This window comes from Grus americana, chromosome 8 (assembly GCF_028858705.1).
Source record: "Grus americana isolate bGruAme1 chromosome 8, bGruAme1.mat, whole genome shotgun sequence".
Taxonomy (NCBI): domain Eukaryota; kingdom Metazoa; phylum Chordata; class Aves; order Gruiformes; family Gruidae; genus Grus; species Grus americana.
Genome location: NC_072859.1, coordinates 22,434,470 through 22,461,398, shown reverse-complemented (window position 1 = coordinate 22,461,398; position 26,929 = coordinate 22,434,470). Strand labels below are relative to the sequence as shown.

At 39.1% G+C, this 26,929-nt stretch overlaps 1 protein-coding gene and 1 long non-coding RNA gene across 5 annotated transcripts in view; one reads left to right on the top strand and one right to left on the bottom strand.

Annotated features, from left to right (window-relative positions):
- The window catches only part of LOC129209603 (vitellogenin-1-like), a 47,772-nt gene that overhangs the window by 2,442 nt on the left and 18,401 nt on the right, over window positions 1–26,929 (bottom strand). For all 3 annotated transcript variants that reach the window (XM_054834249.1, XM_054834251.1, XM_054834248.1), the window contains 23 exons: window positions 25,223–25,440; window positions 25,040–25,137; window positions 20,782–20,906; window positions 20,595–20,696; window positions 20,389–20,508; window positions 19,940–20,129; window positions 19,756–19,849; window positions 19,458–19,643; window positions 14,238–14,382; window positions 12,429–12,648; window positions 11,380–11,552; window positions 9,914–10,732; window positions 9,777–9,830; window positions 8,889–9,116; window positions 7,687–7,893; window positions 6,571–6,713; window positions 5,913–6,051; window positions 4,577–4,712; window positions 3,678–3,864; window positions 3,142–3,239; window positions 2,448–2,542; window positions 2,183–2,342; window positions 823–984 (listed from right to left, as the gene is read on the bottom strand). In XM_054834249.1, the coding sequence (XP_054690224.1) occupies window positions 823–984; window positions 2,183–2,342; window positions 2,448–2,542; window positions 3,142–3,239; window positions 3,678–3,864; window positions 4,577–4,712; window positions 5,913–6,051; window positions 6,571–6,713; window positions 7,687–7,893; window positions 8,889–9,116; window positions 9,777–9,830; window positions 9,914–10,732; window positions 11,380–11,552; window positions 12,429–12,648; window positions 14,238–14,382; window positions 19,458–19,643; window positions 19,756–19,849; window positions 19,940–20,129; window positions 20,389–20,508; window positions 20,595–20,696; window positions 20,782–20,906; window positions 25,040–25,137; window positions 25,223–25,440 (4,099 nt within the window). The remainder of the gene's footprint in view (window positions 1–822; window positions 985–2,182; window positions 2,343–2,447; window positions 2,543–3,141; window positions 3,240–3,677; window positions 3,865–4,576; window positions 4,713–5,912; window positions 6,052–6,570; window positions 6,714–7,686; window positions 7,894–8,888; window positions 9,117–9,776; window positions 9,831–9,913; window positions 10,733–11,379; window positions 11,553–12,428; window positions 12,649–14,237; window positions 14,383–19,457; window positions 19,644–19,755; window positions 19,850–19,939; window positions 20,130–20,388; window positions 20,509–20,594; window positions 20,697–20,781; window positions 20,907–25,039; window positions 25,138–25,222; window positions 25,441–26,929) is intronic.
- LOC129209604 (uncharacterized) overlaps window positions 1–26,929 on the top strand; it is a 104,308-nt gene that overhangs the window by 64,201 nt on the left and 13,178 nt on the right. The window contains exon 6 of one of the 2 annotated variants that reach the window (XR_008578124.1): window positions 13,411–14,179. The exons of the other annotated variant lie outside the window; for it this stretch is intronic. This is a non-coding gene — a long non-coding RNA (uncharacterized LOC129209604). Of the gene's footprint in view, window positions 1–13,410; window positions 14,180–26,929 lie in introns of those variants that run through there. 2 annotated transcript variants of the gene reach the window in all.

Genomic DNA, 26,929 nt, shown 5'->3' with positions numbered 1-26,929 from the left:
TGTGAAACTACACTGGATTATCCCAGCTAACAACGGATTTGGCCAACAATGGTTAACACAGAGAACAGACCACTTCAGTAGATACTCCCTAATGGTAGGTTTCCCTCTAAGGTATATATGTACTAATTCATTAAAAGATTTAGGAAGGAATGCACCAGAAATATTTCTAGGTTCCAGGCTGGATTCTCCTCTCTTGCTTATATAACTTCAGTGTGAACTTGTGTTAGACAATGCATCACATCCATGACAAATTGGTATAAGCGAAAGGAGAAAAAGGCTCAGTATTTTTAACAATCTGGGGCACGAGTGTGTGTGCGTAAAACACCTTCAAAAACAAACCATTTTTTGGAACAATCTAGAGAACATTTCAGCAATGTGTTTTTTGCTGATGTATTGCACAGTGGCATAGCATGGCAGCCTAATCACAGCAGTCATGTCACACTACTTGACTGGCTTTCAATTGCCTTGCTTGCCCAGGTCTACACAAAATTGCAGGCTGTAATGTGCATAAAAGGACTCAGTGTTGCTTATCTCAACTTTATGGAGATCCTGAAAACATGAAAAAAAAATTATCGATCACTACTGCCCCTTTTACCACCTCAAATGTTTTTCTCAGATGATGCTACCTGCCATCATCTAAACTAGCTTTTAGCTGGCCAGTACTGTCAGTGGTTATAGTAAATACTAATGGGATTAAAAACAGCAGCTCAGAGAGGAGCCAGAGCAATACAGGTCTATGCGTGGCTGTGCTGTATTTTGTTCTTTCGAGTGCTCTGACAGAGCTCCTACAGTACATGACACAGAGAGAGAAAAATATCATACCTTTTGGGAAACAGTGGAAGCCAACCTTAACTGAAGTTTTTTCGATTGGAGTACAGTCTTTCATACATTTCAGTACTGGGTCAACAGAGTAGCACGTAGATTCCTCTCCATCAATAGTAGGATTTCGATTCAGCTTCACATAACTGCGCTGCAGCTTGCACCCTAAGAGGAAGAGGAAAGGTAGTTAAAATTGTAGAAATAAATCCCAATCGATCCTTGCAATAATAAAGGTCCATATTTTCTCTTCAGCTTTTATTAAAACACAGGTGCCTGACAAACCATTTTCACAGTAGCGAGGTTATCGAGATAGGATGATAATAAGTTGGGGGATAGAGGAAAGAGTCTGAAAGGGGAGCTATTTTTAAAATCTAATTGCACAATATAACCCAAATGGAATCATGTATACCCAGTTTTTTTAGAACTACATAATACACAGAAAATAACCTCTCATGTCTGAAAGCTATTAAGAATAGATACTGCAAGCACAATGGCTACTTCATTGCATTAGGAAAAATGTCAACTGTAGTGAATGGATAAAAAAAAAAGGCAGCATTTATATAATAACATCAAGGATAATTTTTGTATTGGATGATTTTTATAATGCTGTAATTATCTCACTAGAAAGGTATAATGTAACTTAACAGGATCCCAGCTATGACTCCGTTTCCTGACACACAGATAAGTACAATTCTGCTGCCACTGAAGTCAAGGAGAAAACAACCATTAACTTCAATAAAGTTATCTCAGGTCCAAGGTAAATGGAGACCTACACAACAAAACTGCATTGATGTTATGGGAGACCATCATTATTTTTCCAGCTACATGTGAGAGGAAGCTCTTTTACTTTAGGACTATTTCTAAATATTTCCCTGGGATGGCACCCTCGGACGGTGCAGAACAAAACCAAAATTTTGTGCACTCTGAAGATGTACATAAACTTAGGATCTGACACTGCATTCATAGCCTGCAACAGGTTTGCTTAAGTTAAGTCTGCAGACAACAGCTGAAACTGCTTTGATTCAGTGGTAAAAATCACACTTACTTCAGCAGGAGCAAGATTAGGCCTGATTTTTGCCCCTCCAAGAAAAAGCTACTCAATGTAAGAAATTATAGTAGAATCAATTATTTAACATTGAACTGTACATGAGACAAAGACTTTTGCTATAGTATGTATTCCCTGTATTCACGGGCAGTGTTTTAAACAGTCAGTGGTTAATGAAGTTAAAAGGGATATATATTGCTATTGTCTTTTCTAAGTAAAAGATATCTGCTGCTTTTAAAAAAATATTTTCTAGCTATTGGCAGAGGAAAAGTGAAATCATATTCTCCCCAAGCATAAATTGTTTTCAGATCTACTCACCACCAGAGCAGGTTTCTTCTAGCAATGCCCATGAATGAACAAAAGCAGAACAGCTGTGTGCCAGCTTATGATTTGGCATTTGGAGTTCATTGTGCTTTTCTCTGTCATTATTTCCACAAACTCCACAGGTCTTTCCTCTCATCCATGAAGCAACGGTAACCTATAAAATAGCACATCTTTGTAGCGAATACTGAAGCGTTGGTCTGTTACATTGCCAAGGTACTAAACAGAAAGAAAGTAGTAACCTTGAAAGTAAGCCCAATACCTTAAGGATCACACCATCAAAAGTCACATTCTTCAGTCCGTGTGTTGGAGCTTCCACGATAACTGTTGTTCCATTTTTATAAATTTTAACATTGTCTGTAAAAAGATAGTGAATCATGAGGTGATCTGCTTAATTTCAAATTAATGGAGAAACTGAGTAGCACAAAATACACCATAATGCATTTTTCTTCACAATGATCATTTGCTGCTACAGTTGAATTTTTTTTTTTTGTTGTGAGAGAAAGCAAAAATAGAAGAAATTATCTCTTTATTTGCAAAAATATTCTACTGCTGTTCTCTATAGTTAGAATTGACTTTTGTATCCTGTCTGCTAAGTCTCAAAATGATAACAACATTGGTGGTGCTCCAGCTCCATATCTGAACCAAAGTGTCTAACTGTGACTATGACAGGCACTTTTTTTCTAAACAATCACCAACCTGGACATACCATATATATAAGAAAGGGCTTTATTTACCTGTCAGTTATGTTGGGGGAAAGTAAGAGCATATATACTATAAGAAACAGGAATGTAAGTCAATATAAATCTTAAGAAAATAAAGTCTCTAGTTTTTCTTTGAATTAATCCCACTTGTGTTTTCTTTACATTGAGATTTTTCTGTGGAATTTATAAAAAAAAATCTTGAAGCTATTTAGTTTCCACGTCAGTCCTGGAAAAGTGGGTATCACAGCTTACCTTTTTCATACTCAGAAACTCCACTGTGTGATAGAACTGGTTCTTCATTGCATGCCACGAGGAGAGATGAATCTGCAGCAGGACAGATTGTGATGTTCCTTCAGAAAAAGAAAAAAAAAAAAAAAGGAAAAAAGAAGAAACTAGTGGTTAATTTAAAATATGAAAAGTAGAGATATTTGTGACGAAAGCTAGCAGAGAACCAATTTGAATATCTGAATTTTGAATGAATGAACAAGCTGTTTTCCTTCCAAGGTGCAAAATTCATTGGGACATTGGGTTTTGAGATTCAAACTTTAAAGAAAAGACAGCATGGGGACTTAGTGACCAGGTTATCGGATAATGGTGCCTGTGAAATTGAAGATAAGAGCAACTAAACCAAAGAGTGTCCGATGAGGGTTCCTTCGGGAAATCCTGTCTTTCCCCAAATACCTGATTGTAAACTAGTTTCACTTAGGAGCTAGACTTCTCCCATCCCCAGACCAACTTCCTGAGACTTTGTACCTAATTCCTGAGCCCTCAGGATAAACCACACTTACGCTGAGGTTGTATTTATGTGAACCTCTCTTGAGAAAGACTGAGGATCAACCTTTCTTGTAGTAATGATGAATTTTGGGTGTTCTGTACAGTCTTGGGCCACTATCACGTTGCAGCTTTTATTGAAAGAATATGTACGGCTCACATGATCGAATGTTTTGAAATCTCCCTCGCTGACTTCACATGTGGCTGCAAAACAAAATCAGAAAAGAAACTGCAAATGTGACAGTAGCGTGTGTGCTGCTGCAAAGTATGGAAGGCCACCTCTGTGAGATTGAACTACCCAGGGAACAGGAAAGAAACTTCAACATCTCCTTGGCAGAAGCTTTCAATGCTGCCAGAGCCTGTAAGGACAGGATAGCACTACAGAATAACTACCAGATACAGACTACACTAGTATCGATTTTGATTACAGGCTAAACACAAAACTCAAGCTATCAAGGACTAAAACGTACCAAATTCTTGAGAAACTAAAAAGAGTAACCATGATAAAAAGTAGCTCACATTTCTCACAGAAGTGCTAGGCACCAACCAGTTAAAACTCACATGACTCCTTTTTGCAGAAAATAAGCAGGGCAGAAAATATATGATCTGTCTTGTACCCATCGTCTGATGCCTCTCAGTGCAGAGATGGCACCTTAGAAGGGGCAAAAGACAACCTGTAGGACTTGCAGACAGGAGTGATTCCTGACCTCTGAATATTTACATCAGTTTGAAGGCTCTTCATTCACCTGCCAACAAACATGCTTCTAAGTGAAGGAACGAGCTCTTGAGAAAGCAGGCCTAGAGACTCTATGCCTCCCTATAAGACCACTACAAGGAAAGGCAAGGCCCAGTGATGGAAAAACCCAGATCTACAAACATTGCTTATTCATGAGACAAACATATAAGTAAAATTTACATTGATCTTCTTGTGCTATTTGCGAAGCTATTTCAGGAAATAAATTCCAGGCAGTGATATCTCGAGGCTTGTAAGTTGGAGATGGGCCTAAGGGCAGAGTGAATGGTATTCGGAGTGCCTGATAGTAAAGTGTTACCTGAAAAAGCAGAAATGAAAATACATTAAGATAAATTGAACCATATTGCTCAAAGATATGACTGCAAACAAAAAAAGACTCTTATCTTGAAAAAAAAAAAATCTTGAAGATGCATTTATACAATTGCAGTTGTGTTAGTCTCTTCAGGATGCACACAAACCTTAAGCTTTTGTGAGGAATCATTGTCTTCTAGTCACACTTCTTGACTTTTTGAGAAATTGTTAAGGACATTGGAAAGTAACTGACATAGATGAAGTTTAAGTGATAATTAAGTGACTTCTTAAAAAATAAGGTAACAAGTTAAGTAACTTAAGTCAATGGATGTGTCTGGAAAAGTGAACAGCATCCATTACAGACTCAAAACCAGCGTGATGAGCAGTGGGGTAAGATTCCTCACTGTAGCCACAAGTTATATTTACCAAGAGAATCAAATTAATGCCTAGTGTGCCTACTTCTTCATTATCATATGTTAAAGATCCTGCAATCCTGAAGCACCATGGAAGGTTAAAGACACACTAATTTCTCTGTGTATGAATAGCTAGCTGTTATTAATTTGCCAGAGATCCATAGGGGAAATTTTTCAAAGCGGTGCATAGGGATTTGGTGGACAAGGACCAATTAATCAGTGGGATTCTGCAGATCCAGCCTGTGCAAGCTGCTGTGAGACTGTAACTAAGTGCTCCAGTTTGGTTAAGGCGGAGTTATATTTGTGGCTGTCATAACTTGCTTGGACCTGTATCATCAAGCATGGTTACTGCAGATGTGGGACTTGAGTGCCAACACAGATAGATGCCATACATGGTTGCAATGGAGCGCAAGGTCTTTTCAAGGCCTCCGTTATCTGCTCTGAGACCCCTATACATCCCACAGAACTAGTCACACTGGGTAAAATGAATAAAGGTGTGAGTGCAGAGCAGTCATACTTGAGACAATTTGGGCCTAACTGCTGTTCTCAGCATGGAAATAAGGTATTTGACTACTGAGTCTGATTTTCAACTTATTGCTACATTGCACCAAAGCAGCACAAAATCAAGAGTACTCTTGTGTGTATTTCAAGTCCCATGTAATGTACTCAGGTATATAGCAGCTTCTCTAAAAGGGAACGTTTTGCCTTTTTTTTTCTTTACATTAAGTATCAAAATGTTATTAGTTGAAAATCTATTCAATGTAAAGAAAAGGAAAATAAAAATTGACACATACCCCAGGAGCTTTAATTACTGTATCAATTGTTCTTGGAGATGTTGCGGCTGCCCTTACTATAAATTCATGAGATGGATTTCTCTGATGTGCTTCTGAGAAGCCCAACACGAGCGCTGCACCAGGAACGTATTGCATGAATCTAGAGATAAACAAAACGTGGCAAACTCAGGTACATGAGCAAAAGCAGGCATGGGTGGATGAGGACTACTGGCAGTTCCGAAAAATCAGAGGAACAATGGAAGAACTGAAAAGTCAAAGAAGTAATACTTTGGGTCAAATTAAATGGTTACTTTTATCCAGAGGACACACATTGGTTTTATTTTGCTCATTTTAACTGGCTATTTTCTAGACTTAATAGAAGGACACTTCAAAACAAAAAGGCATTTTGAACTGAAATATCAAATCATTTAATATGGAAAATGAAATTAAGCATGTCAAGTTTTTAAATATTCAGGGCATATCTCTTAATATGAAACATGTGAATAAAGTAGAACACATTCACAAAATATTTTTGTGCCACTGAATTTGCATTTTCCATCCAAAAACCCTCCAAACATGTTTGGGTTGAAAAGTGTCATCCAATTCTTTCAGTGTTTTTATAAAGCCAACTAGCCTAAGAAAGACAAAATAACAACATAGGAAAGAGCGAATTACATACGCCGTGCTTGTCTTTTTTATCCAGGTTGGAAGGTTTCTCCATTGCACCTTCAGCTGCATGGCTGGCTTCCTCGCCAGTTGGCCTGTGGTAGCTATGGCTGCTATCCTGTAGTCCCGACACTCCTTGCCCCATCTCAGTCTGGCCTTTACAAACAGGGAAACAGTCACCCAAATTTCAGAAAGGAATCACAGAACCACCCTCGAGCATTTCAAAATGCAAATTTTTATTCATTCCTGAGACATCACATCGATCCTTAATGTTTCCACGTCTGTTTTTTGCTCTAAGTAGGCTCACAGAGAGATTTTTGACTACATCCAGAAAAATCTGAGGCATAGTAGAAAAAAAGTTTGCTAGGCTGTGCAGACCTACGTGTACATGTTCCTGTCTCAAAGCAGCCCCTTAGACATCAGATTTGTCATAATTTCCTGGTAACTTCATGATCAATATGTATTTTTTTCTAGCAGATGACGGCACTAAAATTTCTATCTGCCTTCCCCAATACCTCTTGATTTGAACCCCACCCCACTTTTTTCAATACTGAAATATCAGGCTGAATTTATTAATTGGAGCTGTGAAAAGCAGAGGTTTGTAAATTGTTATGCAAAGACCTCTTGCATTAAAAGGCACGTGGGAAGCGCAGCACAGGGAGATGCAAAAAAAGAAAAGACCTGTTCCTTCATTTATGATGCTCTCTCAGGCATCAACCCATTACCCAACTTTACTTTTTCCATCTTTTCATATAACTCTAAGAAATACAACATTTCAAATGCATTTGAATTATGAGTCTTCTGAAATGAGTTATATAGAGAAAAATAGCCAGATTCCCAGACAAGAAAACTCATGGTAGAGTAAATAATAAATAGGTAGTAATGAAGCAGTCAATTTTTCAAACATTTTTTATATTTCTACTTTTCATATTTTGATGTATCTTGAAAGTCTTTCAAAAGAATGGTGAAAGATAGGAACATTTTCTGAAATTTCACAACCTATGTGAAACATTTCAAAATATGTATGTGTTTCCTGTTTGGTTCTCCTAATCAGCAGGTGCTCTGTGCTTATTTAAAAAAATCTGGGCTTTTCAGATGTCTCTCCGGGCGAAGCTGTCTGTGTGCTTACCTGTGCTTTCAGAGGCAGTATTACAGCATCGGCACACGCTTTCCAATTGGTTTCAGCCAGCTGAACCACAACTAGTTGCACATCAACTTTGGCAGCATCAGAACGAACATATGTTGTAGCTTGATAACCTTGATTTCTGTTGTCACTCCTTACTGCCTGTGCCACAATCGTAATGCCAGGTGGAATTACGTCTCCCAGGAAGTTGCGCTGAAAAACAACCCCCAACCATCTGTGCTTAAGTACTTCTGTGTATTCACTGCAGAGCCAGTTTATGTGCACTGATAGCAGGAAGCAGCTCTCGTCCTTCACCAGTTTACCTTGCAGTATGCATTTCTATATCCCCAATATTTAAGAATAAATTTGGTTGGAATCTTGATTATTTCATTACCACCAGGAATTTTCAGAGACATGATTGTTTTGATGAAGATCCAAGACTCTTCCAAACTATCTTTATGCACTTAGTAAGATTTTGTGCGTTACTTTAATATTTCAAATAGCTGCCCACAATGTGTACTAGATATCTTCATAGCAGTATACACATTCACAACATATTTTATGGCTCCTTCAAGCCAATTGATTATTTTGAAATTTTCCTTAGTAGCAGAGTTCCCACAGCCATTGCCTGCATTTGCAAAGCTATTTATTCTATTATTATGTAGATACCTTTACTTAGCATAATTATAGAATACTAAATGTGTAATAAAGAAAAAGATTATCTGTGCTTAATGGGACTTTACATTTACCAACCACTAACGGCCATGGAGAGTCTGATTTTAGTTATGCTCTGCATGCACTAGTGACCTCAGGTTTACATTTAAAAATATTAGGCAAACTTAAGTTTAAAAAAAAAAATCTTTAAATAAAACCTATGTATTTCCTCTCCATTTTTACCTTAATGCAATTCATTTTGCATTTTGGGCTTTCATAGGAAAAAGAAAATTCTTCCCCCTTTAATTTACAACCCCATTCCTTTCAATTTTTATAATTTTCAAATCCAGGCTTTCACAGGCTGCAAACACCTTTAGAAATAAAGGAAAATATACCTAAGAAAAGTATCTATATGGACTTCGACTTTCCATTTCAAACTTGACTTGCAGCGTACTTCCTGAGCCTAAGCCCCTCAGAGTACCAGCACATCTACAACTCCTGCTCAGCAGCCAGCAAAGCCCGGCTACTCGTTTGTACCACACAGATAGTAGTACCTCCCGTGTCGGGCTGGAACCATGGCTGTGGTGACCGCTGGCTCCTCTGCTCACGTGGCTCCTCCTTGAGCTGTGGCCAGCGTTTTCCCCATGGCGGTGGCTGCTGCTACTGCTGCTCGGGCGACTGCTCCTGCTGCTGCTGCCACTGCTGCTGCTGCTGTTGCTGTGGCTGCTTCCCGACTCAGAGGAAGATGACGATGAGCTGCTCGACATCTTCCGATCTGGATGCTATGAAACAAAAATAGGTTAAAAAGCTATGGCAGGGCCTCTACTTTTACAGTGTAGACATCAAAATCAGAGCTATCGGCCTCTCTCTAGGGGTAACAGACAGACTTAGACATATCTAGAGTGTTATTTTTATTATCATAGTGCCGACGTGAAATATATTGGGTAGGAACGTGCCTCGGATCTGGACCTCTCTGCTGATAGGAAGGCCATGTAGATAATTGCAAATGGCAACATCACACTGTCCAGGTCTAATGTTAGGGATAATAAAACCTGACACTGAATAAGTGGTCAAACATATCCATATTTTTTAGAAACAAAAGAGAGATTACAATTTAATTAAAACCACTGTAACTAATCTTCCTCTTTCATAAGCAGGATACATAATTTTACAGGTTAACACCTACAAAACCCACTATATTATTGCCCTTCTAACCTAAAGGTGTTCTGACCAAAATTTGAGGATTGCAAGTGCTGCAACAACAGAAGGATGTAGTATAATAGGTGATATTTTAGTAATAAATATGCTTGACCATCATCAATGTTGATATTGGACAGTATGGAATGCCTAAGTGAAATGAACCAAACAAAGCCCTTTAGTAATATGCTTGATCATATCAATTGTAGCCACCATGGGAATGTGCACTTGAATTAGGGACCTACCCAATGGATGTGACCAGACCTGAAACGGAGCCGGTATACTTTTGGAAGATGATCCTGCAAAATTCCAAAAGAAGTTATTACCCACAGCTCAGTAAGGATCACCTCCTAGCTGAAGTCAAAGCATTAGAAAATTTTACCCATTCTGTAGAAACGGTGTAACCACTGTGACTGTTAAATTGGGACTTGACATGTTTTGGCTCAGCTTGTCTGTCATATTTGCTGTGGGGAGGGGAAACACCAACGCTTTCACTGCTGCTGGTGGTGCCACTGCTGGTGCTTCTGCTGCTACTGCTGCTACTCTGTGTTTTATGCTTCTGGTCACGGACACTTCTCTCTCCTTCAGCAGCGCTGGCATGTGGAAATGACGTGGTCTTGGACTGCTTCTTAGCCTTATGCTTTATACCAGATGCTTTACTACTGCTGCTGCTGCCGCCTTTGCTGCTGCTACTACTGCTTCTGCTGCCCTTGCTGCTACTACTGCTGCTACTGCTTTTGCTACTGCTACTACTGCTTTTGCTGCTACTGCTGCTGCTACTACTACTGCTTTTGCTACTGCTACTACTACTACTGCTTTTGCTACTGCTGCTACTACTACTACTGCTTTTCCTGCTGCTGCTACTACTACTACTGCTTTTCCTGCTACTACTGCTGCTTTTGCTGCTACTACTACCACTACTACTGCTGCTGCTGCTACTACTACTGCTTTTGCTGCTGCTGCTGCTACTGCTGCTGCTACCACTACTGCTGCTGCTGCTACTGCTGCTACTGCTGCTGTCTCCAAAGGGGTAGAATTTCTTTTCTTTGGCTTTGGACCGTCTTGTTTTCAGATTTATCTGGCTGCCTCCCTGTGATGCTCTGTTGTCAGAGTCGCTGCTGGAGGGGCTGCTCGTTGTACTCTCACCACGTCCACTGATGCTGCTGGCACTGGACGATGAACTTCTGGATTTTCTTGTACCCTAGTCAATGGTACCATTGGAAAAACAAAATTATTTTTCTGTGTTCCTGCAGAAGGCTGGAAGTAAAATCAGATACAGAGAGCTATGAATCTCTCTGCTGCCTTAGAAGACAAAATGTACTCCTAATAGCATTCTTGCAATACATTACAATAAGGCAATTTCATAGCAATATGTTAAAACCACACACAAGTAGAACAATACCCCAAACCCTTTTGTGATAATGAACATGCGTAGAAATTGTCGATCATACAATTATATGTAACTAATGTTGGTAATGACAGTGCCATAGCTGTGCCTATCTCAGGGAAAGTTGTGTAGGCAAGTGTCATATCTTTTCGCTAGAGTTGCAGTAGCTGGAAAGAACAGACTACTTTTTGGGCACACAACAGTTATTTTGTGTCTTACAAGAGATTTTCAGAAAAACCTACAAAACCAACCTGCTCTTTCTAATGTCCTTCACCTGCAGAAGAAGAGATGAATGCAAACAAAACACCTGCAGAAAGACTTGTGTACCCAAAAGCCTGTCTTTATTTTCCAATTTTTGTATACTATCTAAACAAAGGAGGCTACTTAGTAAAAGAAGTATAAATAACTATGCTTTGTGTAATGTCTCCCACAAATCTAAAAGGGGATTTTTACAGCAGTACCTGGTCATCAGTATCATCAAGGATTTTCTTCACTCTTTTAATTGCTTTTAATTTCCCGGAAGATACTTGTGCATCTGGATCTTCAAATGTTACTAAACGTACCATTTTTGTAGGAGCTTGGTCTCCTGCTTGAATTGTTACTTGTATTTTTTCAATGTTTGCCTCTGTGTAAGCTGAAATTGCACGACAATTAATATTATTGCTAGTATTAGCAACTGGATAATAGAATAAGCCATTTTTTGGTACAATTTATTTAGCCATTCTACCCAAAATGAAAATAAAAATGTTCATTGATTATTTTTGGTATTGAGCAACTTTGTTAAAAAGTTTCTGTAATAGCTAAAGCACATACTGGCAATAACCAAATTTTAAAATATGAGCACGATACTAGACTCTTTTCAAGTCAATAAACAGAATGATCAGCAGATTTAAGTCAAGTGAATTGGATTGTTTAACTAGATAACACTATGGGATAGCGAATTAGGCATCAGAGAGGAATTGAGGCTCAATTCTTGAATTGTAAAGAATGGCCCGATGGTTAGGTCATTAGTTTGATACGTAGGAGACCCAGATTCAGTGGCCTGCTGTGCCTTTACTTCTTATGATCATGGATTAAGACATTAAGGACTAGATCCTGGCAAGGTTAATCCATAATTCCCTTTAAGAGTCTGGGTTTTTAAAAGTGTGGCTACAGGACACTGCATCAGATCCGTTGCCCATGTCCAATTGCTCTGTGCTTGCATCCCAAATCCAATGATTCAGGATGCATCAGACATGCTCTGCAGGCACAGATCAGCTCTGCTTGACGCTGGCCATGCTGAGTGGCATTGCTGGGAGAGCTGGGAAACGGCTGCTCAGACGAGGGGGGGAGAAATGGATTCCTGCTACAAGCGTAGACTGTTGCCAGTACGGGTAGGGCTGATGGTAGTTTTAGTGGTACTTAAGATACAAAAGATATATATATGTACATATACAAATATATATGTGTATATACACCCACCCCTACCTGCCCACCCGTTACCTCCTTTTTTGTGCATAGTTGTATTTACCTGGCTTGAAGCTCATTCTAAGGGCATGCTCTCCAACTAGGTAATAGAGAGGCACGTTTTTGATAAATGCCGCATGTACGCTTTTCCTCTCAATGCACACTTGAAACCCAAATGTACTTGCGTTGGAGCACATGGATTGGACAAATGGCTCTTTTCGGGAAGAAGAGTGTCCAAAGGAAAATGAATTTCCCGATGAAACATCTTCTGCAGACTGTCTGTCCTATTAGATAACACACATGTCATGTTAAACTGGACAACAGTAAGAGGAATACCTGCATGTTTCAAGTGCTGTTTTGGTAATAGTTACACGTATTCTGAAGGAGGAATTAACCAGTTTATTTGAGATAGCAAGGCTGTGACATAGGACAACTTGGTTTTCAGTTGGACAAAATTGTCAACTGAACGGCTTGATTAGACTATCATCTAGTGTAAAAAGAGCTTCAGGCTATAAGAATGGAAAATTATATCACAAATTAATTCTAAATATTTAATTTTGTTTTTCTGGAGTATTAGTCAGTGTTAACAGGTTCTTGATAAATGCGAGTGTGCTCTAGACTGACTGGAGTTCTTTCCTTTGATTTATGATTGGGTCAAACAACAGAACCTTCATCTATGTCCACGAAAATTCTGTCTCAGTTGAGGTCTGACATGAATGAGAGACTATATGTACTAGATAGTCAAAGCACATCAGATGTTAGAAATTTCCACTCAAAACTATGTAATTTACATGTGCTAAGCAATGCTTGCAGAAGAACAAATTAAAATTAATTAAAATTAGAATCAAATCCATGAAATGAAAACTATGATTTCCTGGAGCAACGAAGCAAATAGCTAAAGACACATAATCATAAGCTTTCATTTCACATGTAATAAAGGTTCACAATTAATTTTTTACTCAGTTTATCATGTCTCACAAGATTACAAACTTGTATGAACCCCACTGAAAACCTGAAATTTTAATGTTAGTATTTTCTTTCCACAGGAAATTATAATGATACTGGGAAATGCTCCAGTTAGTGCCATTTTTCAGTTGCTGTTCATTTAAGAATAACTGCAGAGTGCTGAGTTTTCAGGAAAGACAGCACAGAGGCAGAAAGCAGAAGAACTTTGCTTGCTCCGGGATATTGGAAACTGCTCTCACTGACAGTATGTTTGCCTATTGACTTCTCCATAGGAGAGTGCTGTATTCATCCTCTGTTCATCTCTTATTTTATCTGAAAACCCTTCAGAGTTGCAGGACAACAATGAAACCAGAACAGGACAGTGTATTCCTCACCTCTGTCAGTCTTTCACTGACATGAATTGTCATGGTGACGCTTTCACGACGCTGCCCATCATCGAAAGCCCGTACTGGCTTTTACGGAAAACTGTAGCTCAGGAAGTCATTTGACTTGACACGCAAACTGCCATCCATCCTTGAATCAGTATGCTCATAAGCATTAAATTTGGCTCTACAAGCTGAGCAATGGAGCATCTCATGGAACACTTGTGATTGCCCCAGGAATGTGATGCTGGCATAATTGTTGCAAAGTACGTTAAAGACTGTGGGCCTATCCTGTAGATGGCAGTGTAAAATTAATTACCAAAGAAAATGCTTTTGCTTTTGAAAAAATGTTGCAAGTCTGATGTATTACGCTCTAAATTTTAAAATAATGTTACTACAGGGCTATTTGTGTTATTAGATTGAACCCGACTTAGAGTGAAGCAGCATTGGTCAGAGATGAATTGTACATTTTCCCATGGAGAAAAGAAATGGTCTCCCACTAATTAAAAGCCCAAAAAAGAATAGTCAGACACTACATCATTTACCCTGATGTTATCAGTCTCGCCTGATGCAGAATCTGAATCGAAGGACATCTTCATTATGTCAGGCACTGCTTCAGGTAGAAGAACTGGAGTCATCTTACTAGCAGCCAAATCCCCGATATTTCGTGTAACAGCAAATGTCTTGGACCTGCAGAATAAACATTAGAGGAAACCTGTATCGATAAAGCACTGCTGAGGAAAAGACCTGAATAATGCCTGGTAGCATGTACGCAGCAACAAGCATCATACCTTGCAAATTGCTTTATTGATATTTACAGCATCTTTCCTGTTAGTTGTATTTTCAAGGACTGCTAAGAGTGAATAAGACATGGACCAATCTCAGGGGCAGATAGCTCAGTTAGGCTTTTAGAATCACAGGTACAGGTTAAAAGCATTGCAGTTGATGGGATTTCCGTATGCCTAACACCTTGAAGAACAGCCCACTTAGAAGCCTGGCTGTAGATTACTTTATTAAATTTCTGAGTCTCCTATTTTGATCTTCTGGACTTTTAAATTTTTAAATTCATCTTCTGTGTGTTCACTGCAAAACTTAGTTCTCATTTCCTTTGACATTATATTTTGGAAAATACTGCCATAACTTCAAAAAACAATCTGGGGACTGGTGGCTATAGAATGCTGCTTCCTGTGCAACTTTTCTTAAAGCAGAATTAAAGAAAGGAGCCTGAAATCATCATATTAAGTGTCTCCAGCTTGATCTAAATTCACTGGTACTCATGGCTTGGCAAGACATCACAGAGAGATGTGTAGGAAGGCTAAGAGCCTATTTATGTAAACGTGTTCGGTACATTGTTTCCAGTGTTGTGGACTCTAAGAGTATTAGTCAGGATCCAGGATGAGTGACATAAGATGCAGCATGAGACTGGGACTCTCACAGCTAAATATCCTGACCCCCTGGTTCCATACCCCATGTTCTTCATGGAAGTTTTTATGGTGCTGTGATAACTATGAGTTTTGGTTTGGGTCAGAGAAACATCTTGAATACTGAACAGTTTTGAAAGATGAAAACCTATTTCCCTCAGCTATTAACATTGTGCTATCTCTACCTTATTAGCCGTTTATCAGCACCGACATCCAGCTCAAAATTCCCCGCGTGCTGTTTCTCAAGTATGAAGTTGATCTGCTTACCCTGGGGCTTTTGTGGTCTGCCAATAGAGGTGGCCTTTGTGACAGTGAATGGAAAGATGGTCTGCAAAATGGTCTCTATTCTAATATGGTCCACACTGTACTAGCCTGAGCAATTCCAATCTAACCTATTTGAAAGATGAATTTGTATTCATTTGATAGCCCTCTTTTCCTCTTGAAGGCTCCTACCGTGCTGTGTGCACTGTAAAGCACACAATTGCACTTCATGTGGAACACCTCAATAAAACGTGTGTCACCTGTGGGCTTTGTTTTCTTTTCCATCTCTCTCTTTTTTTAGATAAGGACATGACAGCAACGCTCCACGCTGGGTGATAGGAGAACCTTGAAGAATGGAATCTGAAATAAAATATTCTCCCTAACAAGCTGAGGGGATAAAAGAAAATACAAATCAACTTGCATTTCAGATGGCTCATCTGGGTAAAGGGACAAAAAGGGAAATGGCTTTTATTTTAATCCCATTCAATAATTCAAATGACCACTGAACTGCAGGCTGGGTCTCCAAGCAGAAAGCCCTGGGGTTTCTTTTCCAATTTTTTTTAGTATTTTTTATGCCAATAGTCTACTCCTGCCACCTAATGAAAGTGGAGGATCGATTCCTCCCTGTTGAGCACAGAGAGCCGACAAATGTAGCTGCATCACAGGTGACACATGTCAATGTCTGCAGAATCACACGGCACAGTAAAAATAGGCTACAAGAGCCAGCTCTGGTGCTTTAACAAGAAAAACAGTCACAAAGAAGGCCTAAAGCTATGGTATGAAAGAATCTGTTCTCTCTGATCCCACACAAGGGAGAAAAAATAAAAGGGAGATTTTCCAATATGTATTAGTGTATTTTTTGGATGAGAGAAGAAGCTGTGCTATAGTATAAGCCAAATTCACTGCAGTGGTAAGGGACAAGCAATTCAGCTGTGTTGGGCCCACTGATGTTTCCGTGAGTGTGGCCTTACATACATCCCTAACATGGGGACAGAAGAGCTCAATGTCTGTTTAAAACAAAGAAAAATCAACGAAAAACTATTTTCCCAGGTTTTAAAGCACAGCATGACATCGTACCTAAATAAATGAGAAGCAAGAGACAATCCTCCAACCAGATCTTTAGCTCTCTTTCCGCTGTGGTGAAACAAAAATTTCTGCCTTTCGTACGCATTATCCTTCTGACCTTGGTGCAAAGGTGTTATAAAAACAGAGACCTGGAGCGCCAGTCATTTCCCTTCTCTGTCCCCAAACACGCTGCGCTGCCTTGTGAGCTCACAGCATACGCTGGCTCTTCTGCGTTTTCTGTTCCACGTGCTGCATAAATGTTGTATACAGTGTTGCAATTTCATAATTCATCTTATAAATAAGATGCCCATGTGAAGCAATTTCTGCTTATCCTACTGTTAAAACAAGCAAAAAAGCCCCATGATAGAAGCTCTATTCAAGATTATGTACATACTTCAGTAGCCTGTCATTATGAATATGTGGTATATTTGCAAAGTGCATTCTCTGGCAGCTCTCCATATTTATACTTTAATCACAGTGCTCTAATTTTTCCCTGAAACCTATTTGATTTTTACTTCTTCCTGTAAAATTTGTTTAAAAGTATGTTTAAGTAGCCATCTGTAGTATACCAAATAATTATGTTGAGAGCCTTAAAAATAACTATTATTTTTAATTAAATTTAACTTTGATAGGATTGAATTGAAACACATGCTATATATTCTCTCCATGGTATGATTAATTATTTTGCTCTGATTTTTGCTATAAAGAAAGTCGTGTTCGTAACATGCTGATTTGTCTTGGGAATGCAATCTCTCTATCACCAAAGTTTTCATTTTTTTTTTCGTCTGCAATTGCTCACCTGAGTTTCTCTTTGGCTCCTGAACATTTATATAAATCCCACTGCTGTGACAGGTTATAACCTGTACAGTGTGTAGGATATAACTGAACTTAATGCTATTGAAGACTGTTTGCTTCCTGCATCTGGGTGTGAGAGATGAAGAGGAAAATAATATCACATCCTGACTAGCTTTAATGACATGGTACTATAGAAAGTAACCCACTGGCCATCAAGACAAAGTGCCCAATACTAAAATATTTCGAACAGAGCTCACAAACAAATGAAAGAGCAATAGCTTTCTAGAACCATTTCTTTAAATGGGGAATTTAAAGCTAACAAGGGAAAGTGTCAGAATATTTCTAAAATATTGAATTCAATAGGTTCTTTTTTCTTTGGTGGATCTACGCAAAAGGAGGAGAAAGTCTATGTTAAACTAAAGTTTTTGACTCATTCTATATAGAATATATATATATTCTTTCTCTCTCTATCATGCCTGCTTGTTTCTCTTCATACCTTTAAGATTTTAGTTTGCTTGGTCTTTGACCTCCTCAGTGATGTGGTTCAATGTTACATTCTCTAGTTATTGCTTTGCCTTCACTTGTACTCATTGCTGTTTCATTGCTCTGTGTGGTTTCCACTGACCATTTGTTTTGTAACAGTGAACAGGAATGCTTTTTGGAGAAAAATTGATGGTGCTAAAAGTTAGCTAGTGAGTATTAGCTTTCTCATATACTTGGCATTGTAGAGCTATTTCCGACTGACTACTTCACTTTATAAATGATAACGCCTCAGGGTCTAGAGCAAGGCTTGGGCTGGAACTCATGGACTCTTTTGCTGTAATCCCCTGCCTCTGATAAGACTTGCTTTACGCTTTCTGGCAATGCATTTAACCCTTTTTGTGTCTCATTTGATTTCCCCTTAAGTCAAAGGAGGAAAATATTTTTTATTTTGCTTTGCGGGGAGGATCCTTCTGCTAACATTTGTAGCTCTGCTTCAGGCTCTAAACTCTGTATCAGTGTCCACTATTCTCATTTCAGTTCAGCATCCTTATTGAGTTCATTAATATCCGCCTCACCCTCTCCAGCTGTTGAGAGCTAGTGAGAGCAGGTGCCTGCTGTCCCTGACGGCCTTGGGAGCAGATTATCCTGGCCTTCACAAGAAACTGAACAAAACTTTTGGGCTGTGGTGCACCAGCATCTTACACGCAGCCACCTGGTGCTCTATGAACTGCTGAAACCCTCCCTCCTCTGCATGGAGAACCTGATTACAATCACATTTGATGGAGCAGAGGAATCATCTTAGGGTGGAGGATGTGATGGCAAACGCTGACTAGGATGGTCTGTGACCATTGAAGGGCAAGGGACAATAACGATTAGCCTAACTGGTGGCTAAACTGAGGAGACCTGCAGAGCTTCTCTGGGCCAGCAGCCATGAATGCTAATTGCAGCTGGATCAAGCAACTGAGCTCTTTTGTTACGGCTGTATTCCTAGAGCAGAAACTTGTTAACATTTCTGTGGATTGTATAATAGCTGATTTTTGTTGTCAGTGATGCTTTTTCCTTTGTGATGAATTTTTGGCTTGTCTTTCTCAGTATTTTTTCATGTGTGTGTGTGAAGGTTTTCTAAGCTTTGGTCTACTGCTTTGATTCCTTGGACATACTCTTTCTCTTTCCTCCCTCTCTTTGTGCTTGTATTTCCATCTGTTTTCATTTGTTTGGCATCTGGCTACAACAGTTTTCCAGAGTGTATTGTAATTGCATGCACTGATAATAAATCAAGTAGACCTAACAGGCAAGAAAACCAAATGGCAGCCACAGGGAAACAAGGTAAAAACACAAGAAACACCAAATCCTCTATGCTTCAAGGCATCTAATGCAAATATATATGGGTTATCTCTTGTAACTGATAGGATTCAGCTGGCTTATATCTTACCTAGTGTCTCCAGTCCAAATATATGTATTGGGATAGAAATTTTATACCATTTATGCTTCAAATAGCTTATGGGTCTCAAAAACTGAGAAATGGTCCTAAAGAGGATTTTCAGGTGAAGCCCACAGGAAGTAACACATAGTTTCAAGCAAAGCTTTGGTATATGTCACTTCATTTAAAATAAACAAACTACACCAATCATTGCCAGTTACCCAAGCTATCAGCCACAGAGAAGATCCCTAAGGAAATGTTCTGTTTTATTTGGAAAGACTGCATTGCTACATAGAAAGATAATAATTGCTATGTCTTACCTTACAGTAATTATGTTAGTCTCATCTTTACATGGTGGAATTTCAATTTTGATATTTTTTTCCTTCATATGGACAGTGGCAACAACATTCACAGGTACATGAGCATTCATTTTGGTGTGTGCTTCCAGCAATGCCTGGATCATGCGTGTGTTGATCCCCATTGCAAAGGTCATCTCTTTAGCCATGCTGAAGAGGTAGAACGAGGGTAAGATTATGTTGAGACAGCAGACAGCTGTTGTATTTTAATGGCCTCTGTCACTTGGAAATATAATTCTTTTACTTTGTACTAAATATTTACCTTAGACTTGTTTTAGATCGTAGCCTGATGTTGGCATTTAGTAACTCAGTCAATCTGAAATCAGACTTTGGCGAAGGTGTAATCTGTGCTTGAGCTATTACAAAGAAAGAAAAGAAAGTGTTAAAAATCCCCCTCCCAGTCCTGACAAGCATGTTTGTATTGCTCAAGTCTTGAAATACGTTACCATTTCCTGCCACTTTTGTGACAGAAGAGTAATAGAAGCTGGTCTCTGCTGGGAACCCAGTGCAGGTGGGCACGATATGACGGATCTCAGAGGACAGTAAAGCCTTGGTCCACTGCCTCCCTACACCACTTTGAAGGCTACTGATTATTCTCCTTATCGAAGGGATTTTTTCATCCGGTCCATACCATGCCTGCAATTACAGAGTTCAACTTGTCTAAATAAGCAGAACTTCAATATCACGATCCATGTCATTAACTGTGCCTCAGGGGAAAGTCTGCCAGCAATGATTATAGCTAATCCTGATCAAAGCCTCACCTTATTTGCCTTGATTAATACTAAAGACAAAACCCCTCTTGAATTAAAAAGTTGAAAAAAAGGGAGAGAATGTATGAAAGAAACACTGTTTTAAAGCTTTTGATGCTTGGGTGGTGGTGTTTTTGAAATGATACCTGCAATGCATTTTGGATGGCGTTTTTATCGAGTCCACCGAAGAACAACTCTTGGCCAAATACCTTCAGGTAGCCTGATGCAAAAGGTTTGTCACTGGAGAATGCCTTCCAGTCAGAAAGCTGCATGAGAAGAGGAAGAAAGTCTGATTCCTCTTAACATTTGGGGAAACTATGCCTTAGAGATTTTCTTTTCCCTGAGAATTTACCGTTTTCAGGATTTCCTTGAAATTATAGTCAGTCTCCCAGTCCCTGTCAGGAGAATAACCTTTAGCAAACATCTCCTGCACTCCTTCAACCGTTATTCCCACCTGTGGGAAGAAGCAAAGTTTAAATGCCAGTTGGATGATGGTTGTAAGAAGGAATGAGAGAGGAAACTGTGGGTAGACCAATTACCTCCAAAGGATCAGCTACTCTTCCAAGGAAGTGTGTCCGCAGCTGGGACATTGCCATCGTTGGAATTAAGCTGCCCGCATTATTCAATACCAAATATTTAGCTGCCAGTCCACTCATAAGGAACTCTGAAGAGAAATAGGCAGTAAACCACAGCACAGTTAGTTTTTAAAGCCACAGTGTGCAGATTGTATCAATTTACTAATTACATAATTCCACTGATACAGCATAATATGAGAAAGGCCAGAAAACCTAGCTATAAAACTGATGTTATCAAACAGTCGGAAACAGAATACTCTGCATTTTTGAACTATTAAGGGGCAAAATTACAAGCCCCTGCTCATTGCATGGTGGTTATGCTATTTTTCCAATTGCTTCTGCTATATCATTTACATCCAGTCAGATTCTGTAACGTCAGCTTATGAAATGCTTTTATGAGACATCATCTAGGGCAACTTGACAAAGGGGATCAGAAATGAAAAGAGTTGCCATCCTTTGCTAATAGTTTAGGGAAAGTGATATAGTTTCCTTTAAGGACAAATGGTGAGGTGTAGATTTGATTCTCAAATGACTCAGAGGCAATTTAATACACCTAGTTCCAAATGCTGTAACTCCTTACATGAAATGCACTAATTGTTAAGTAACTGTTAACTATTGAGTCAACTTTGAGCAAACGTAATTTGTGTCTATTTATTCTCTCTGCTTTAGAATTATCATCTATAATGTTCTTAGATACAGATAATCAGTGCAGAGCGCAGTTCTGTATTCTTCCTGATCTTGGCACAGGTCTTTACAGTCCTGTTTTCTGAGACAAACTAATCCCAACGGTTTTCCAAGTTTCCTTAGGTTTCAAGAGGAATAAGGTGGACATGATATGTAAGCGTCCCTGTCATGCTTCCTTTCTTCCAGCCCTCCTCTCCTCTTCCTACACTAGTTGGAGGACAGGTAAGTATTCTAGGAGTTCCTACGTTAAACTTCTGATATCCTTATGTTAGACATAGGCACCGTATAGTGATCAAATCCCAGCACCACCAGAAATAAGCTTTGGAAATCCAGACCAATAATTTCAGTACCTGTAGAGAAATTATTGATGAATTGTAGGAAATATATTTTCAAACATTATGAGAGGGTGCGAGTCCTTGACCTCTTTCCAGAAAAGGAGTGCCTAAATTCTCATAAATTATTTAGCCATAAGTTGGAGAAAAGATCATTGCTTGGTTCACAAATGTGGGGCGTTATGAATACTCATGCCCACATTACTTCCCTAGTGCCACTCTGTGTTTCAGCTAACATCTCACTTGTGAGTCAACACCTTCCCATTCTCTTCTGAATCTGCGCATGCAGACAGGGGTCTGGATGGTCCTTTACCCTCGTTTACTCCTCATGCTAAGTCGTTTCATATTAGATTGCTAGGACTAATTTTGATTTCTAATTTCTCAGGATAGATTCCAACTTTTCATGTATTTGAGAAACAGTCTGTTGGAAAAGCAATCCACTTAGTCTACTAATTCTGTATGAACTGGCACTTCACTACATCACCTTCACTGTTTTGCCATTTGAAGCTCCCATGCTACCCAAGCTGCTAGGCACTATCTACCTACAACATATGTGGTTCAGTAACAGCTCCTACGATCAAAATACAGGTATGCACGCCACCCCACTGATGGCAGAGGAATCAGTGGAGAACCTTCAGCAGATAGCAAGGAGAGATGACAGAAGCTCACATTTTAATGCTGATCCTATAGAAAATAAAAAGCAAAGTGATGCCACACTGGGACATTACCAATAAGCTGACTTGAGATTTGGAAATGTGAAGACTAGTTTTTCTCTGAAAGAGCTTAGCCAGAACAGTCCTAGGTGTTATGTGGACTGGACACTAGAATGAGGTGTGGTACTTCTAGTGAATTTGTCAAGGCTCTTTTTTTGTGTTCTAAACCACAAAAACTTAGTTAAAAAACCCGACATGATACTTACTGATACTTAATAGGAAGTGTTGCTCATAAATGAATAAATGATTATACAGAATTCATTGACTTGAAGGGAGCAGGGATATTTTCCATACCTCAGGCATTACATAACGCTAATATTCTAAAAAAATATTTACCAATGAAAAACGCTACTGACACAGTCAGATTATGCACTGTAGCCACTTCACTGTGAGAGTGTGATGGTACCTGCGTACATCTGACTAAATGTCTTGCCCCAAGGAAGAGGGAAAGAAACATTGCTGATCAAAGAAAGCAGTCTTTGGTACCTAAGAACATTAGTACACATATTTAATTATATGAATCTGTGCATATTAAGAGTCAGATTTTGTCAGTCCTCACACTGAGCAGCACCTGGGTCATCCCTTGGATTTCAGAAGCAGTGTGTAAAGCATGAAGCACTATTTGTGGTGGCCATGTGTGACAGATTCCAGATTAGAGATAGATTCAGCTGACATTATTGCCTGTCATTAAAAATTTAGCATCTAGCACCACAAAGATCTGTGATGCTGAGGGCACATTTTTGTTTTAGCAAGGAAATAGGTACTGCATTACAGCCGTCACTATGGTAACTCCTCCAGAATGGACTCACTGAAACACATTTCACCTGTGGCTCGTGGTGACAAATCAAATCAGAAACCTGGAGGATGGATCCTCCTCCCACACCAGTGTAGCAGAGGATTGACTTCATTTAGCTGAGTTATCCAAGTCTAAGATTAGCATGTGTGAGAAAAGGATCTGGTTCCTTATTCTTCAGGATGAGAGGTTCAAATATTACTATGCATGGTAACCAAATTTCCAACACTGGTCTTCACCAAGAAGTAACAGCAATTCACTGATATACTGCATTTCCAGGCTACAGCCAGAACGAAATTATCCATTTCATATAGCTCTCTGCCAGCTACCCTCGTGCGTACCGCACCCTTCTTTCTCACTGTGCGAAAATTCAGATAGCTTCATTTTAAAAGCAACAATAAGAGGAGAAAATGAGTACCTAAAACTAGAAAGACATATCTGTGTATTATTGGAAAATTTATCTCTCCCTGAATGCATTTTAAATGGTACAAAAGTTCACACAGTGTGTATTAGTGACTGTATTTCTTTACGCCCTCTCTGTCTCCATTTCTGAGGCAGCAAGCCTGTGTATTTTATATTACTGTGTTTGTTGTGGTATGTATTATATTTATTCCTATTATAGAGCAGATTAAATTGTCATGTAAAAACCATGAAACAGGGGCAGGGCAACAATAAGATCTACAAAAGCCCTTCAAACCACTCCCCCTCTCCAGAAAGAAGGCAAAAGTACTTGTACACTTAGCACTGTGGATTTCAGATGTTTCAGAGTCTCTTTCTTCTATTGATTACTTTGAAAACAATCTTGACATGTACCAGTGAATAACAAAAGTTCTAAAAACATCCAAGTCCTCCTAGACAAATAGCATGTGTAAGGAGACTGTGGCTGTAGATATAATCTCCCTAGTCCACCAGTTACATATGCCAAATCACCGAGACTGTCGTGGTCATTCACACTGGGGAGTCGCTTAAAAAGTCTCTACTGAGAAAAATAACATACATGCTACAACTTGGCCCAGCAAGAGCTGTCTTCTAATCTGGTCCTCCCCATTTTGACTACATTTTTATGTGCAACTCCCATTGATGTAACTGGTCAGCCTCCAGATCCCACATGTGGATCTGCTCATTCCAGTAAAGAATCCTGAAAGGAAGGTGCAAGAAATTCTTTAGACAATAAGCCTGAGTTAGCTGCTCATGGGTACAATGAATTGTCACATCTGAGTATTTTCAGAGTTTGCTGTTTCACTGGGCACTACTATTGGGGTGAAGAGTATTTAGCATCACATTTGAATTCAGCAAGAGTTGTAGGTGTTCAGCACCAGCAGAAATTAATCCACTTCAGCAGTAATTTAGGTCCCTTCTGTTTGTTTGGTGCTAAACAATGGTATGAAATTGTTAAGCACCACTGAGACTACAGCATTTGATACAGGAGCATGTGCCTCACTGGCTAATGAAAATGGAGGGTTAGAGCCCCACAAGCCCTCTAGTAATTTCATGCTGGCAGTGTACAATGCAAAACACACAGGGACCTAAACACTTTCCAAATAGAGAGCCTGAGATTTTTAGGGGTTTTTTCACTGAACAGAGGAGAATACGGAGGAACAACATGCAGCTAACCAGCTGGCTAGGAGAATTGGGTTCTCATACTGTACAATTTTTTTCACACCTGTATATATTTCTTTACAAAATCTTCTGAATCTTACCTTTAAACATACTGAAGCGGAAAACCTTGCTGAACTGATATCCAGATCTGTCAAATCTGGGACTTAATACTCTGATAGCCATTCTGCAGCCAGAAGCCCTGAAAAAATTCAGAGAGCAAATTAACACCTTAATTAGTTTGCAACAAGTTTTTCATCTAGAGAAGGGATCCAGATTTTACTTACATCACTTGAAGATCTGGAGCTGTGCTTCTACCCAGGGCCCTCAGGTGAGAGTAGATGAAACTTGCCACTTGCATGCTAGGTTCTTTCAGCACAGCATCAGCTAATGTCATCACTATTGGAAGACCTGGCTTAGTTTCAAGCAAAACCACTGCAGCTAACATTCGGACCCGAGGATGAATTTTGTGATTCAGGAAAATCTCAAGGGTAATAGCCTGGACCTGAAAATAATAGATACATTCAAATTTACAGTGTGTTTGAACATTTTGCTAATAACCATTCATCACTGGTGAATGATGTCTTCATCACTAGCGCGGTAAAAATTTGTATTATTTAATTATTACAGCAACAGTGTTCCTGGTTTCATAGTCTGAGGGCTGGAAGGGGCATTATGGTAATGTAGTCTGACTTGCTACACAATCAAAGCCAAGGAACTTCACTGGATAACTTCTGCATCAAATAGCTTATCCTTTTTTGAGCTATAGCAAAATATATCTGTAGCATAACCACTCTAGGTAAAAGAGATTTAATGGATCCATCACATACCTGAGAAGTGCTTCAGTGATCACATATCCCTACCCATAAAGGTATGCCTTATTTCTAATAATTTGATATCCTGGAGCCTTTTCTGCTAGAATAAAAACCAGTTTACTACCAGAAATCTCTATGTCATGTAAGCAGTTTAAAACTGAAAGTTTATGCAACAAATGTAATTCCCCCAGTACTACTTGCAACCAATGTATTTCACCCTGGCAATATTCAGTATCAAGACTAATTTTGTACTGGAACCTTTCCCGTTTCCATGAGCTGCGCTGAAGTCTTTGACCCCAACTTCGAAATGTGTGTGCACGGTGTTAACACCGTTCTGGCAGACTCTCTGCGCAGTCCTGCCCTGCCTGAGACAGCATGTGTCCACACTCTCTAATGAAAAGTCTGATCAGAAAACCTCAACAAACTTTGGAAATATCCTGATTGGTTTTATTAATTTGCATATGTTGATGATCAAATACCAAGGTAAAAGTGGTGACAAAGATGCAGTAGCCTCTTTCTAAATGTAACTACCTTTTCAAATTAAACAATAAAAAAGACAGACCATGTATTAAGCCTGTTTAATGCAAATATGGGTGTGTAGCTAGCTGCAAACCAGGCATTAAACTGGTTTTTGAACAATCAAAATCTGATCACAGTCATTAACTTGCTCCAGATCAATTTTCTCCAAAGAAAATAAATAGAAAATGGAACTAAACAGTGGTCTGGGTCACATGTGAAAAGCCAGGCCAAAGGTTAATCAGAGACACAGCACTGTTGTCAAACACCAAATTGGCTTTTTTTCTTCCCCAGCAAATACCCTAACTCCTACCCTTGCTATTCTCTCCTGCACTCCTGCTTTTCCCCATCCAGCTCCTGCACTCTAGTAAATTGTTTCTTTATTTTTTTGCTTAAAAGCATACCCTGGCACACTATTGTCTGTGGATCAATATGTGCACTCAAACTGGGAGTCATATGCACAAAATGAGTATAATGGAAAAACTGATACAGATTAGCAGAAGAATAGTTAATGAAAGCTTTTATTTTACTTTTTATATTAAGAATAGTCTTATATAAAACAAAAATTTCAATATCAGGAAAAAAAGTCTTGAAAATGCAAGGTTTCGTTTTAGAAACAGATTGCTTTAAGGTGAAAATGATTGTAAAGTGATGTCTGTGGTG